This window comes from Manis javanica, chromosome 9 (genome assembly GCF_040802235.1).
Source record: "Manis javanica isolate MJ-LG chromosome 9, MJ_LKY, whole genome shotgun sequence".
In the NCBI taxonomy this organism is placed as follows: Eukaryota; Metazoa; Chordata; class Mammalia; order Pholidota; family Manidae; genus Manis; species Manis javanica.
The window spans coordinates 109,796,299-109,811,433 of record NC_133164.1 but is presented as its reverse complement, the minus strand read 5'-3'; the positions used below and the strand labels follow the sequence as shown (position 1 = coordinate 109,811,433).

Below are 15,135 nucleotides of genomic sequence, written 5' to 3'. Positions count from 1 at the left end.
TAGTATTTCTTATAAGCTCCCCAGATGACTCTAAAGTGTAGCCAGGGTTAGGGTTCACTGGCCTATAATATGGTGGAGGAAGACTGTCTCCCAGCTCTTCGGTTTACCTGTTAAAATTCCCACCTACATAAGTCTGCTGTGTCTGAATCTCAGTTCCAAACTAGTGGGAGAGGACATTTGATTGGCTGAACTTGGAACCAGGTGTTCACTTCGGTCCAATCAGCCATGGTTGAGGAAGGTGAAGTCATGAATTCAAACCTGGCTGCTCCTTCTTTAGATCTAGGGTGTATTTCCCAAGAGTGGGAGGTTGTGAGCTGGGCAGACATCTCCAAAGGTGAGAGCTACAAGTCCTTGTGCCATGATGGTCTCAAACTTTATTGCTGTTGTTTGTATGGAGGTCTTTGAGCTCTTGAAAGGCACAAACTCTCATTTTTTGAGACCCTATGTATTATCATATTTTTAATTTTCTGTATTTCATGATGCTTTGACATCTTGGGGCCTTGCAGACCCAGGGAGGGACTGCCTCTCCCAGGGTTAGCTCATTCCTAGAGAGAGCAAGCAACTTGTCAGCAAGCATGCCTTCGATATGCGGAGCAACCAGCCCCAAGCCCACATATCCAAGCTGCCCTCTTTCATAAGGTGCTGGCAGTCCTGGACATTATAGTCCTGTCCCAAATCACCCCAGGGCCCAGTACCAGGCAACTGGGGCCACTCCTGCAGCACAGAGCCTGCTGAAGTCCTTCAGCCTACCCACCCCCAAGCTTGCTCAGTGGCTTACCCTGTCTACCCATCCTTGCCATGGAAACCACAATAAAGACCTTCACCCATGCTTTGCCCTTACTCCTTCTGCCTCCTGACTGACCCGGTGCTTCCTTGCGTGGCCCTGCGTGGGGTGGCATGGTGTGCCCTCTCCTCGTGGGAACTGTAAGTGACAATTTTTTTTTTCTTTGTACATTTGCATCCACCCATGTAACAATCATGCAGAGCACCTTATATAAAAAATATAACATTTTTAGCACCCTGGAAGATTCCCTTCCACCCCATTTAAGTCAATACACACCCACCCAGAAGTAAGCACTCTTCTGATTTGTTAAATGTTCTTAAACTTCATATAAATGGAGCTCTCACATCTGGTTCCTTACACTCATCATTTCTCTGGGGTTGATCCATGTTGTTGCATTCTTCGTAGCTTGTTCTTTTTTTATTCCTGTGTAATACTCTGTTGCCATAAGCTGAAACCCACAGGACTTGCCGATGGGGTGTAGCAAGCAGTTATCTCCTGATCTGTTCTCTCCATCTTACCTGAATAAACCCAAAATCCCTGGTACATTTTAAGGCACCCAGCACCTGGCACAGTGTCTGCCACACAGAAGGCATGTGATGAATATTTTGCTGAATTGAGTAAATGGATGGATGGATGGCTAAGCAGACCTTTGAGAATTTAGTGGGAGCCTTGGTGTGATGTCATATGCCTGATCCAGCCCTGGGGGATGGATGTCTGGGCCTCTCCCCCACTTCTCCTTCCTCTGTCTTAAGAAGGACCATAGGCAATTACAGTGGAACAACAGAAGGAGGGCCCAGGAGCCCCACTGAGAAGCAGCAATCAGACTGAAGACCCAGGGCAGAAGAAAAAGGTGGGAGTTCAGCATCGCCTGATCTTGTGGGAGCCGCTCACGGTGTGTGTAAATAGCAAAGATGAGTGAGCATGCTCTGACATCTGTGTCACTGTGCCAGGCCTTTCTTGCCCCTTTTCCTCACGTTCCATCTCCAGGATAAAAGATGCTTGGCACCAAAGAACTGTTTTCCCTTCTAGTCAAAACTAGGAGAAACTGATCATCTCCATCCTGGCTCATCAGACCCCCACGAATACGGGAAATGGAGGGCGCTCCGGACTGTAGCACACTTCAGGAGCCCAAGACCCCGGTGATGGGTGGACAGATGGAAACGAACATTAATCTACTCTCACTCACTCCAGTGATGTCATTTTTAACCAACCATAAACATCACCCAGAAGCCAACCTAGAGACAGAGCTGTGATAGCAGGGGCTGGGGTTGCCGGGCAAGGAATGTTAACCAGATTTCAGAACCCTGACAGTCGGTCCTGTTACAAGTTCATTTAAATGCTCCACTTAGCTCTTGAATTAAAACAAGACAGGGCTAAAACTTTAATCAATTTAGTTCAGCCGCCACACTCAGGCACGAGCAGAGAATAAAATGAAGGTCACAGGAGAAGTCTGGGAGAGAGAATTTGACAGTCTGTGCAGATAAATGGGGTTATGCCAAATGGCCTTTGAGATGAAAAGGAGGCCCAGGCCGACAGTTCATTTAAAGCAGAAGTGGCAATCTGTCGATAACTGGTGCCGCATTCCCGATCCCTGTGTTGTTAGAGCATGCAGGTGTGTGTGTGTGTGTGCATGTGCGTGTTCACCTGGCCAAGTGGAAAAATAGGTAAGATACTGATAAAAAAAAATATTTTCCATATTCACTTAGTTTGAGACTTATTTACGAGTTAGCAACTAATTTGCATGAAAGGTTAATTCATATTTTGACAAACATGGTGTTTCTTCACTTACTCAGATTGCTTTAGGCTCAATTCCTGAGCTCATGAAGGGTGTGGAATATTTTATAGCCCATGTGTATGCCTGGTGGCCAGGCCTGCAGCAGCAAGAACATAAACATCGAAGGAGGGTTTAAAGTGCATGTGCGTCATCGAGAAGGGGGTTTGAGGGTCCACAGACCAGCTTCTCCTCTGGACTTGGCTTAGCCTCCTGTAAGCACTGCTCCACAAGGTGCAGGGGAGGCCAGCTGTCTTCTGTGGGCTGTAAGAGGCCCAGGGGTGGGGAGAGGACAGGGCCCCGGAGGTCTGTCATGAGCCGGGAGGATGCTATGGAGACCATGGGGTCCGTGAGTTGAATCTGGTGTGACTGCAGCCCACACATTTCCCCCTGCAACACCCCACCCTGATTGCCTTGGCCCTTCATAGCCTGGAACTTAGACACCACCCTGGGAAAGGACGAGAGGCCCTTTTATTGAGTAAGGCTGCCTCTATCCTACCGGCCCATAGAGCCTGGTTGTGCTCTGCCTCCCTGCTGCCTCTCTGACTTCATCTCTCCCACCATCTCTCTCTTCCTCTCTTTCTGCTTGAGCTACACTAGCTTCCTTGCAGATCTGTCTTTGCTCAGGACACAATCCTGCCTCAGGGCCTTTGCACTTGTTCTCAGTTCCTAAAATGCTCTATGCCCAAATATGCTCATGGTTCCCTTCCCGCTTCACTGTTTACATGTCATGCTCTCAGAGAGGCCTTCCCTGACAGCTCATTTGAAATACCACCCATCATGACTCTCTGGTCCTATTTTATTCGTTTTCAGAGTACTTACCACACTGACATTATATTTGTATATGTAAGTGTGTGTGTGTGTATACTGATAAGCCCACACACACATATACATACCTTTGTTTGTTGGATGTCAGCTCCAGAAGTTCAAGGACTTGGTCTCTACCCACGTTACTCAGAACAGTACCTGTGTGTGAACAATTCCTGAATGAGTGGGTGAATCCACACAGCCATCCACTCTACTGCCTGGGTGCACACAGAGGGCCTGGGATTTGGTTTCAATCTGCCCCTCAGGGCTCCTGTCACAGTCCTCTGCCTTTGGGACCCACCATTTAAGCCCTCTCTTCCTTCTCTAACTCTCTACACCCTTAGTCCAGGGAAACTTTATCTAGCCTGGGGCAGAGCTGTCTGGCTCTGACTGATCATGTTTTCTTCCAAATCTATTATTTATGCCTCAACCGTATGCCCTGAGTCCTTCAGGCCTGAGGCTGCTTATGCTCAAAAGCCAGGCTTTGAAACACATAAAGTTCCCCCCCTTAAAACTATAGTGTCTGCTGTGAGTTTCCAAAAGCCTATTTTGTACCGTAGAAGGGAAAGCTTGATTCCTTTTACTGCATTCTGCCATGTCATCACTTTCCTAATGCAGGATGCATGAATGTCCCTGTGGTTGCCTGTATCAGAGGGCAGGCCAGAGGGTAAGGAATAGGGTGGGGTTGGTAGAGCAAAATATTTTCTGCCCCACACTCTATAATACAGGAAGTCCCACTAAGTATTGCAAGTGTAAATGACCTCAGTAAAACTTCTTTTAAAGCACTTTCTAATTGGTGCTAAGGAATTAATAAACATAACCAAAAGTAAAAAAAAAAAAACAACAACACTGTGGCTGGGTCTGTGGGAAACAGTGCATTGCTGACGCCCCACTCTAGAGAGCAGTCTGGCAATAGTGTAACAAGAGCTATGAAATAGTTAATCCCTTGGTACTGCATTCGCATTGCCCCTGGGGAATATACTCAATGAGAATAAGCCAGAAGGAGCAAATGACAAACCATAATTTGTTCAAAGACAATCATGGCATTATTTAGCAACAGTGAATAAATGCCCTAAGACAGGCAAGTGGTTAAGCAGACTGTGGTCAGTTAAGATGTTGGGATCGTAGCTAAGTCTTTGGGGTCAGAGTTGGTTAACTACGCTAATGAATAATATCACACCTGGGCAACTTACTGCAGTAAGAGTTTATTGCTTGCCCACATCACAATCTAGTGTGGGTCAGTCGGGGAAAAGGAGTTTCTCTTTTCCTGCCTCAGGGCCTTTGCACTTGTTCTCAGTTCCTAAAATGCTCTATGCCCAAATATGCTCATGGTTCCCTCCATACAGTCACTCAGGAACCCAGGCTCTTGCCATTTATTGGCTCCACCATTTCCTTTCTCTGTCTGATGGGTGAATGAGGGAATAGAGGGACAACAGAGGGACTGCAAGAGAGATTTCGTGAGCCAGATCTGGAGGCAAGTGTAGTCTCATTACAGGAGAAAAGAGCAGCAGGGTTTGGTGAACACATAGCAATGACTTCCACATGGTTAAAAATGATAGGCATTTCAACTCTGTTTACACATTGAATTTAAATATTAAATAATATTAAACATGGAAAACAGAACATAGAAGCACTAATAGCTTTGTCATTGCAACTATGTATATTCATCAACTCAGAAGTGATTTTAGAGTACTGTGGGCTTTGTAGTTGTGTGGGATCTTTTCTCCTGTGAAATGAAAAAGGGTGATTTGCTGGAAAGAACAGTGTATGTAGAATCATGTGACTTGAGGTTGCAGTTCATTATGCTGTTTATCTTTTTGAGAATTTTTCATTAAAAACACTCATGAGTTTTTTTTCTAGCTATAAAATAAATACCTTTCATTGTAGAAAATTAGAGATACATTTTTTAAAGAATGCAATCATTTTTCAACTCAGTGGGAACCACTCAAATTGACGTTGCTCTCTGATCTCTTTTCTAGTCCTATTTATATATTTAAGATCTTACACTATATACCATCTTGCAGTCAGTGTTTTTCACTTAACACTATCTCAAAAGCATTTTCTCTTGCCACTAAAATTATTTTAAAATGTTAATGTATTTATAATATTCCATTCTGTAGATATGCCATAATTTCAACCACTCTCCTGTTAGGGCACATTTTTCCATATTTTACTGGTGTAAATTACTCTCTAAAGAATGTATTTTACGTACATCTCAGGCCACATTTCTGATTACTTTTTAGGTTAGAGTCCTTAAAAAAGAATTACCAGGTCAGAGAATATGATTATTTTCAAGGTTCTTGATACACATCACCAAACTGCCTTCCAGAAAGGTCATATCATTTATATTCCTCTCTTACCTTACCTCTGTAGCATCTGGTACTATCAATCCTATTTTTTGCTAATTTGATAAGCAAGAGGCTGTATCTGGTGACTTTGTCTTTAATTTCTTTTATTACTCTTTGTGGCTGAATCACTTTTCTTATGTGTATTAGGCAGACATTGTATTTTCTCTTTTGTAAATTGTCTATTCATAACCTTTACCCATTTTAAAGTTTCTTTTTCTTATTGATTTGTATGGATGCCTTATATAGTAAGACTATTAACCTTTGCCTGTCATGTATATGGCTAATATCTTTCCAGTTTATTGTTTCTTCTTATTTACTTTTTCATATCTAGACATTTAAAATCTTTATATGGTATCTGTGAGTCTTTTTCTTTCTGACTTCCTACATTATTTTATGTTTGAAGAATTCTTTCAATGTGGGAATCAAATAAATATATATTTACCTGCATTTTCTTATAGTTTTAGAATAATTTGGGGGCATTGTAGTTTTAACATGTCGGAAATTTATGTTGTTTTATGATGTAAAATGAGGATTTAGATGGTTCCTAGCACCAACAGAACCGATTTTTCTAAAATCACATTTGAAGAATTCATTTCTTTCTCACAAACTTATAATACCTCCTTTATTAGCCATGAGACTCTTATTCAAGTGCAGATTTTAGAATCTGCCAAGTGGAAATAATAACCTCTTACTGAGCACCCAGATTTGTCATGAAAATCAAATGAGATAAATCTATGTAAAATGGTTACTTAGACTGTGAAACATTCTGCCCATGCTTTGGTGGCTAATAAAACTCCAGAAAGGGAAAGAAAAGAGAAAATAGATGGCAAAGTGCTTGCCATTTTCCTAAAGAAATGTGCATGATGATGTACCATTAACTATTGATTATCTTGGGTTTGAGCCACTGTGACGGTTATAAGGCCCTTTGTATTTTAATTGTGCCTCTCTACTCACAATCATCTCTTGCCCCAGCTAGGAGAAGAAATGATAGACTGTTTTTTAACCCATGTTTTATAAAAATGGGGAGGAAAGGCTTTTTTGGTTTTGTTTCTTTTGGTGGGTGGGGGTAGTCGTGGGAGGTCATAGTACACGAAAAAATTGATCACAGAAATTAAATTTAGGCAAAGTCTAGAGATTTCAGTTTTCTCTCATTAACCTTGTTCCCCAGGTGCCTAGATCAGAGCTGGCTGGAGTTAACAGTTCAATCACCTGACCAAGGATTTTTTGAGATTCTTCCCTGAGCACTGCACTAGGTCTTGGTGAGAGGTACGCTGAAAAGCTGTGTATTCTAATACAGGCTCTTGAGTGTTCCAGGAAAGAAGACTAACCCAGGAAAAAGCCCAGTGAACTTAGGTGATGTATGGCCAAGGGCCAAATGTAGTCACTGAGGAGCCCATGGGAATCATAAGCCTGGTGATGGGCAGTAGAAAAAGAAGACAATAAGTATATACCACTTTTTCATGTGTGATCAGTTTAGAAAAGAAGATGAAGAAATGCCGCAGTAGGCAGGGTTGTAATGAAAATAAAGATAACCTGAGATCAAGTTATAAGGTCCGTCCTCTGCGGAACAGAGCTGATAGAGTTGTTCTGCCACCAAGGGAGAGCAGGTCTGGGGACGTCAGTCACAGGCCCGACCCAGTGGTGGTGTCCAGGGCCTGAGTGCTGCACAGGAGTCACTGTCAATTCCTGAAAACACATTTCCCATGAGCAGAAACTTAGGGATAGGAATGGGCTTGAGGGGAGGAGCAATGAAGAAATGGCTGAACGTTTTCGTACATTTTATTTCATCACAGACACTATTAGAAGCAAGAAGATTACGTTCACCAAATGTTGAATCAGCCCTGGGCTGGTGTACTCCTGATGAACTTGATCTGTGACTTCTCTGGAATTTTTGCTTCACTTGAATGGATAGGGACAAACGGAAAATGACCTATACTCTAACTTGCCGGTGGCTTAAACCCTGTCCACCCCCATAATGCTAATCCCAGGGTTCTTGCTCTCTCAGTCTTCCTGCCTTCCCGACTTTTCTTCTCCCACTTCAAAACAAAACAAAGTCATTTCATTCAATATACAGAAAGCTGTGAGTCCAGGAAGGGGATTATTAAGTGTGTGTGTGTGTGTGTGTGTGTGCGTGTGTGTGTGTGTGTGTATGTGTGTTTTCAGGGGGGACAATGGTGAAAAAACTAACATCCACTCCACATGGCCCTGGGTAATTTTTTTCTCTGTCATCTTTAAGGATGATGCACAATGTGTGAATATGGCCCACAATTGAGGCCTAATTATGATTCTCCAGCGAGTGTGCTGCATTTTGGAGGAAGTCTTAAACGAGCACTTAAGCAGTAATGCCTCTGAGCACACTGCTGTGGATTTGGAGGAGAGCCTTGATTCCTGCACCAGGCGCAGACAACTCCCACGCTGCTCCCACAAGCACTTTTATCACCAAGTTATTAGACCATTATGGTCTACGATTGTCTTTTACCGCCTTTGCTTTTTTTCTGTTGTCAGACGTGAGGAAAGTGATGTGTAATATGATCCAAAAGGCTCTTGTTTGTTTTAATCCACTGTTTTAATACGTGATGGCTTCTTGCCATTGCCCTTCTCTGGTGGAGCCTGAGGGCCCCTTGGAGACGGCTTGAGCCCGGCGTGCTGGGCACTCTGGGGCCTTGGTGCAAAGTGTGGGCATGTGTGCTACTGCCAGGTGGGGACTTGGCACTGGTGTAGACCTTCGAGGTCACTGGGCAATGGCCCTCCAAGAGAACTCCTAAAGACTGTGTGTTCTGGCAGGTGCTTGCATAGATTTGGGGCCCAAAGCCTTCTTGGGCTTGAGGTTTAGGTCAGTTTCCCCAAAACTCAGCTTTGTAATGTTGAAGAGAGACACTTACCTCTAATAAGTTGCTTCAAAATGAGGCTTCCATGGCTTGGGGTATGGTCCCAGGTGGTGTGGTATGTGAGGATTACACGTAAGCCTGAGAAATTCTAGTCTGGGCCCCGTCGCTAAGTGGGCAAGTCCCTTTCTCTTTCAGGGCCACTTGGTCCCTCATCTCAAACTGAGACCAGATGATGAGGGCCCTTTCCTGTAGACGCCCTGTCATCTCCCCAGCCTTCCTGGTGGTGAATGAGCATCTTATACATGGGTACCAGTTTCCCGTTAAACACGAAAAACTGGCTTGTGAAGGCCGGTAGCCAGGAACCCAGGGAAAACCATGCCATGGCTACCTGTGCCTTATTTGCTTTTGTGGTGATCATCAAAGTTGTTCTGGAAAGTTCTCTGGGAGTGATGGCAGAGCTTGGTCCTCTCTGCATGCCTAGCTGGATACTGGCGGGGAGGCTGGTCTTTGGCCTTTAGCCACAGAGCAGTCTGGCCCTTAAAATGAGACACCTGCCTTGAATCCTTTATTTAACCAAACAACAGAATTTGAGGGCTGAGTATGTGTTGGTACATTAGCTCTTTTCCTCCTTATACTGGTCCCATGAGACATACAGGAAGACATTTATGCCCTCTTTACAGATGAGGCAGCCGAGGCTCAGAAGTGTCAGGGAACCACCACGAGAACTGAGCTTACACAGAGACACGAATCCATGTCATGTCACGTTAGGCCAGTGCTTTCCCTTCATATTGTAGATGACAAATCACAGACAAACCCTTCTGCCTCGGCTCCGCCACAGCACTCACTGTTAGCGGAGAAGGAGAGAGGAAAGGTTTAGAAGTGCCTCTTACATCCCATAAAAATGTTTGTACTCCAGAACTTTGGAGAAGACATTCCTGCGCCGGGGCTCTGTTTAAACTTCCTTTCACACAGATAGTCATTTTTCAGTGAGAAAACTATGCTTTGGCCAATAGAAGGGCCAGCTTGAAACTCAAGTTCAAAACCCAAACCCTTGTTCATTGTCTTATGGGCAAGACAGGCTTTAGGAGAGGAGAAGGATTTCCTTTAAGGAAAACTGGCCTTCGGTCCAAGATGGCAGATGAACACAAAACCCTAGCGAAATGATAGTGAATATGTCTAAAAATGAATACATCCATAACAACACCAAGAGTGGAAGTGAAAGGGCCTCAGCAGCCCTGAGATTCCAATTCCTGTGAGAGATTCAGTTATTAAACCCAAACAGAGCTATATCCAGCAATGAACTGAGCTGTCTGAAGGGCTCCTCACGTATGTACTGGTGCCAAACAATAAAACCCTTTAAAAAGGTTGGCACTGAGTAGGAGAAAGGGCACAAGAAGGTGCAGCTCTCAAGAAGTGAGTTCACCATCTACACCACCACTGCCCTGATTCAGGTACAAGGCCAGGTCGGTTGTGGAAATGCACACCTTCTCAGAGGAAACCCATCATGACCTCCTATGTCAGTCAAGTGAGTGTTTCATTCATAAATATGAGTGGGCGGCCCAAGGTCAGCAGACAGTGAAGGAAGGAAGCATGCAAGAGAACACTAACCTGAGCAAATAAAACGCAAAGGAAAAAGATGCCTCAGGAATGGGAAGAATTCTTTAAAATCCAATTAGAGTCCTCAGAGAGATCCAGGACATTGGACCCATAAAGAACAGGCTGCTATGAAAAAAACCTCCAGAAAACAAAAAGAATTACTGGAAATTAAAAATATGACTGCCAACATAAAAAATGTAATAAAACGTCTGAAGACGAATTTGATTAAATTTCTCAGAGTAAAATGGTAAAAGGATAAAAACTATTAGAAGAAAAATATGAGATAAAATATCAGTCCAAGAGTTCCAGCAATTAAGTAATAAGAGGCCCAGAAAGACAGAATATAAGGGAGAAGAAATGACATAGATTGTAGTAATGTGAATCTAATAATGAAAGAAAAACACAAGTTTTAAAATTCAAAAGGCACACTGGCTTCTGAGCAGGACAGTGAAAAAAGACTCATATCTTTAGGTGAAGCAAGCAATACAGCACAAAGATAAAAAGAAGATTCTAGACTTGCAGTGTCTGGTAAGGTAACTAGATGCCACATATGGCTATTGAACACCTGAAATATAGCTAGTCCAGATCGTATGCTATAAGTATAAAATACACACCAGATCTTAAAGTCTTAGTATGAGAAAAATAATGTGAAATATCTAAATAATATTTACAAGTACTGATTACATGTTGAAATATATTGGACTAAATAAAAATACAGTACACAGTTTATTTCACCATATTCTTTTGGCTTTTTTAATGTGGCTGCTAGAGAATTTTAAATTATATGTGTGGTTCTCATTATATTTCTCTTGCATGGTGCTGTCCTACAAGCATCCAGAGAGAGACTCCTAACAAAAGAATAGGAGTATGACAGGCATCATACTTCCTATCAAAACATTGGAGGACAGAAGATAACGGTCTCAAAATTTCTGAGGCGGAAAAGAAAAAGATCTTAAATCTAATTTAATATCCAGACAAGCTATCAATTAAGTATGAAGGTAAAAATAAGCACTTTTTCCAGCCATGCTGGATTCAGAATGAATTCAGAATCTTCATGCATCAAACAACCTCTCCTTCAAAACCTTTATTTGAGGTTGTACTCTACGAAGAGTACAGGGCAGAGAAGCTCCTGGTCCATGACAGAGAGGCACTGTTGTAGCTGTGAAATAGAAAGAAATCTCAGGGTGGCCCCTCTGCGGCAGACTTAAAAACACAGCTCAAATTGAAACATAAAGTGAGAGGACGCGTAAAAGGATTTCTTCAAGAATAGAATGGGGACCCCTTAAAATGCAGGACAATTAAAAAGCTGGAAGCTGGGAACCTAGTGGGAAAGAAGACTTAGGGGTTTTTTTTTTGTCTCAGCAAGAAAAATTAGAAATACCAAGAAGACAACTGAAAAACTAGAGAGGAAACTTTTGTTTCAAATTCAAAACTAGCAAAAATGTGGCCTGATTTTGAGTACTTCAGGGAAGGCAAGAGAACCCATTTGGCCTTGATCCCTGGGACATTCTCCTCTGAGAGAATCAGTGACGAATGATCATATTTCTTTTTCAGTGGGTCTAATCACACTGCTTCCACATTGGCTAATAGTTATATAATCCCAGGCCACATAAATATCCTTGAATGCTTGCAAGTTTCCATTTTTTAGGTCAAAACAGAAGACATGGATATAGAATAGCCTGTACATGCAATAATTGAACTGTAAGGTAAAAAGCAAAAAACAACACTGCAACTGGCAGAAGTCAAGCAGGGAACAGGAGGGGAGGACAAGTGGGCACGACTTTCCTCACTGCACTTGGGGATGAGACGAGAGATACTGTGTAAAGAAGGGAGAACAAAAATAGGGGATTACCGTACACTAACATAACTAACAAAACTTAGAAGAGGGAGAGATGGTTGGGAATGTAAACTAAATGCTTCCTCTGTGAGAGAATGGAAATGACTTGATATTATCTACTGCTGATATACCAAGAAATTGAGTCTAAGCATATAGTTTAGAATTATGGCAATAACTTATCAGAAGAATAAAGAACAAAAGATTAAAAGGAGTTTCCTCTGAAGTGTGGGACTTGAGTGGGAAGGAGAGATAGTTTTACTTTTCATTTAATGCCAGTCCATGCTGTTTGAATTTTTAAGCCTATGCATAAACTATTTTATAATATTTTTGAAAATATATTTATAAAAATTGCTGTTAACCATAAATGTAAAGAAAGCCCCAATTAAAGAATTGTTCTTCCCTGCTAGTGATATTTGCTAGCTTGAGTCTTAGCTAATGATGTATCTGCTTGTCCTTTGGGGGTCCCTATTCTGCCGCTGAGTTCCTGTTCTTTGCACTGACACACTCCATCATTCTAAATCAACGTGTGCACTTAACAGCACTATTTAAGCCTTAATAAATATTGTATCAACATTCACAGGGAATGGTATGGAGAGAGATGGGAGTTCATGAGAGAGAGGGACTTTTCTTGTCACAGCCATTGTGCATAGATTTGTCAAAGAGATGGACACAAAGAAGAAACAAATTTTCATTGGAAACTTGATGGAGAAACTTACACATTTCCTTGGGAATGGGAGACAAGTTAAGGGCTCTCTAGTCTGCCCAGGGTTCATGCTCCCAGGCCCAAGTAAATCTGCCCTAATCTGTCTTTTTCATTTGGTTTGTAGCCCCTGAATGTTCTCAGCAACACGGTTACTCAGAAGCCACAGTGTCCGAGTACCTCTCAGCCTCCCCATGGGAAGTGACATCCATGCCCTTCCATTCTAGCCAGCACTGGGACCCACCCCAATCAAGGAATGGTCCATTCTCCACCGGAGGCTAGCCCTTCCTGGCACAGAGCCCTGCTTCCCAAAAGTGCACTAGCACGCCTGCTCTCTGCTTCCCCAGCGAATGTGCTAACACTTGGCTAGTTCCTGACCTCACTTCTCTTGCTTCGTTGGTTGGCTCTAGGCTCATGTCCCCATGGGCCTCACTCTCACCCTCTCCCACTTGCCTCTAAATGTCATGCTCCACCATCTGCAAGATAAGATGCTGGTGATACAGCAATGAATAAGATTCAGCCCTTGCTTCCAAGAAGCTTATACAGAGCAACGAGAAGGATGGTGACTTGTGGGGTTGGTCTCAGGCTGGTAGGAACACGGGGCAACATGGAAGCACAGACTCCTAATCCAGACATGTGTTTTGAAAGTTAAGTAGGAATTCAACAGCCAAAGAAAGGTATTCCAAAAAGAGGGGAGAACATGTGTAAAGGGCTGTGGGCAAAAAAAGTGGATGGAGTCTTTAGATACCTGTGAATGACTCTGAGACTGGGCTCTGGGGTGGGAGGCTGGATGTGCTAAGAGATGAGGTTGGACAAGTGGACAGACTTAAGACAGATTTTTCAGGAAAAACCTTGAAAGACATGCTAAACACTTTGGACTGTATCCTAAAACATTGGAGAACCACTGAAGTCATTTAAGTAAAGAAGAGACGAAATCATCTGAGTGAGTGGCATGGTGCCGTTCCCTATAATGAAGAACACAAGTAGGGCTGCTTTGGGAGGGAAATGATGAGTTAGGTTTTAAGGAGGGTTTCTGAGTTTCAGATAGCTATGAAATATCTAACAGGCTATCAGAGATATTTATGTAAAGCCCAGGAGAAAGATGTGGGCTGTAAATGAAGTTTTGGCAGTTGTCAGCATATGGGTGAGATCAGCCAGGAAGGCTCTTCGGAGGAGTCAGAAGACTGGGGGCTTTTACTGGCACCCAGAAGAGACTGAGCAGGAATGGTCTGTCATAGCGAAGCCCAGCGACCAAAGGAGAAGGGTGTTTAAAAAAGGTGAAAGTGGTCGACAGAGTCAAGTGCTGCATAAAAGAACAGTGAGATGAGGATTGAAAGGGTCCCCTGGGTTTCCAAGTAGGAGGAGGTCTTTAGATTTCCTGGCAGGGCAGCTTTTCAGGAGGGTGACCCTGGTGGAGGTCAGATGCCATAGGTTAGGAGTGAATGAGTCCTGGGGCAGTGGTGACTGGGGGGTCAGGGGTGAGCTATTGTTTCAAATGCCTTGATATGTACAGGAGAGAAAGAGAGTGACAGCTGGAGGGAGATACAGGAGAGCTAGTCAGGTTTTTAAGTCTTTTGTTTATTTTTTAAGAAAGGAGAGCAGAGGCAGACCTGTGTAAGACAAGGCAGAAGACGCTAATGGAGGCAGGACGCAGAGGTGGGAGGAGTGGTGTCCAGCGCCTAGAGGATGGTTTAGGCTTAGATGGGACAGTTGTTGTTTCGTGAGATGAGTAAGTAGAGCGTGAGAATGGAAGCAAATCCTGTGCAGTGTGGAGGGCGGCCACTGGTCGAGAGGGTCCTCACAGTATGTGGGTGAAACAGAGAGGAAGGGTAGGGAGGGAAGCAGAGGAGGCTTGAGAAGAGAAAACACGGTTTGTCAAACCTGGGCCATAGAGCAGGAGGTGGAGCTCAGAAGGCGTCCCGTGCCGCGGCGAGGGGCCCCGATGGGAACCCCGAGCATGCGGGGACACCAAAGGCACGGCTCTGAACTCTCCTTCTTGAGCCTGAGGACAAGCGTGGAGCCGCGGCAGCAGAAAGTCGTTTGAATTCCAGGCGGGGGTGTTTCGGGGTATGTGGGATGGAAGCGAGCAGAAGGAGAGGAGCTGAAGAGGTTGGCAAGAGTGACTCTCGAGAGTGAGTTCGGTGCTCTGGGCTGGGCGGGGGAAGGAAATGGAGAAGGCAGGAGACTGATGAAGAGCACAGAATTGGTTGAGAAAGAAAACTCCTCTGAGAATAGATAGGGTTTTTTATTTTACTTTGAAGTCATTCCTAGTCAAATCTGCTGGAGAAGGTGGCTGAGCAAATAGGAACCTGTGAGATGAAAAACGACTGCAAGAACCAAGCTCTGCTGTCGAGGCAGAGAAGGTGGTTTGCTCGTGAGCTGTTGCGCAGGCACTGGAATGGGCCCTGCAAAAGGTCCCAAAGCCTTTGAACCGTGGCTGTACTGTTGGCGTGACAGTTTTGTC

General features: G+C 43.8%; 1 protein-coding gene across 2 annotated transcripts in view; it reads right to left on the bottom strand.

The window, feature by feature from the left end:
* ONECUT2 (one cut homeobox 2) overlaps window positions 1-15,135 on the bottom strand; it is a 95,201-nt gene that overhangs the window by 13,078 nt on the left and 66,988 nt on the right. Inside the window, exon 2 of one of the 2 annotated variants that reach the window (XM_037016233.2) lies at window positions 3,452-3,521. The exons of the other annotated variant lie outside the window; for it this stretch is intronic. Within the exon in view, the coding sequence (XP_036872128.1) occupies window positions 3,452-3,521 (70 nt within the window). The remainder of the gene's footprint in view (window positions 1-3,451; window positions 3,522-15,135) is intronic. 2 annotated transcript variants of the gene reach the window in all.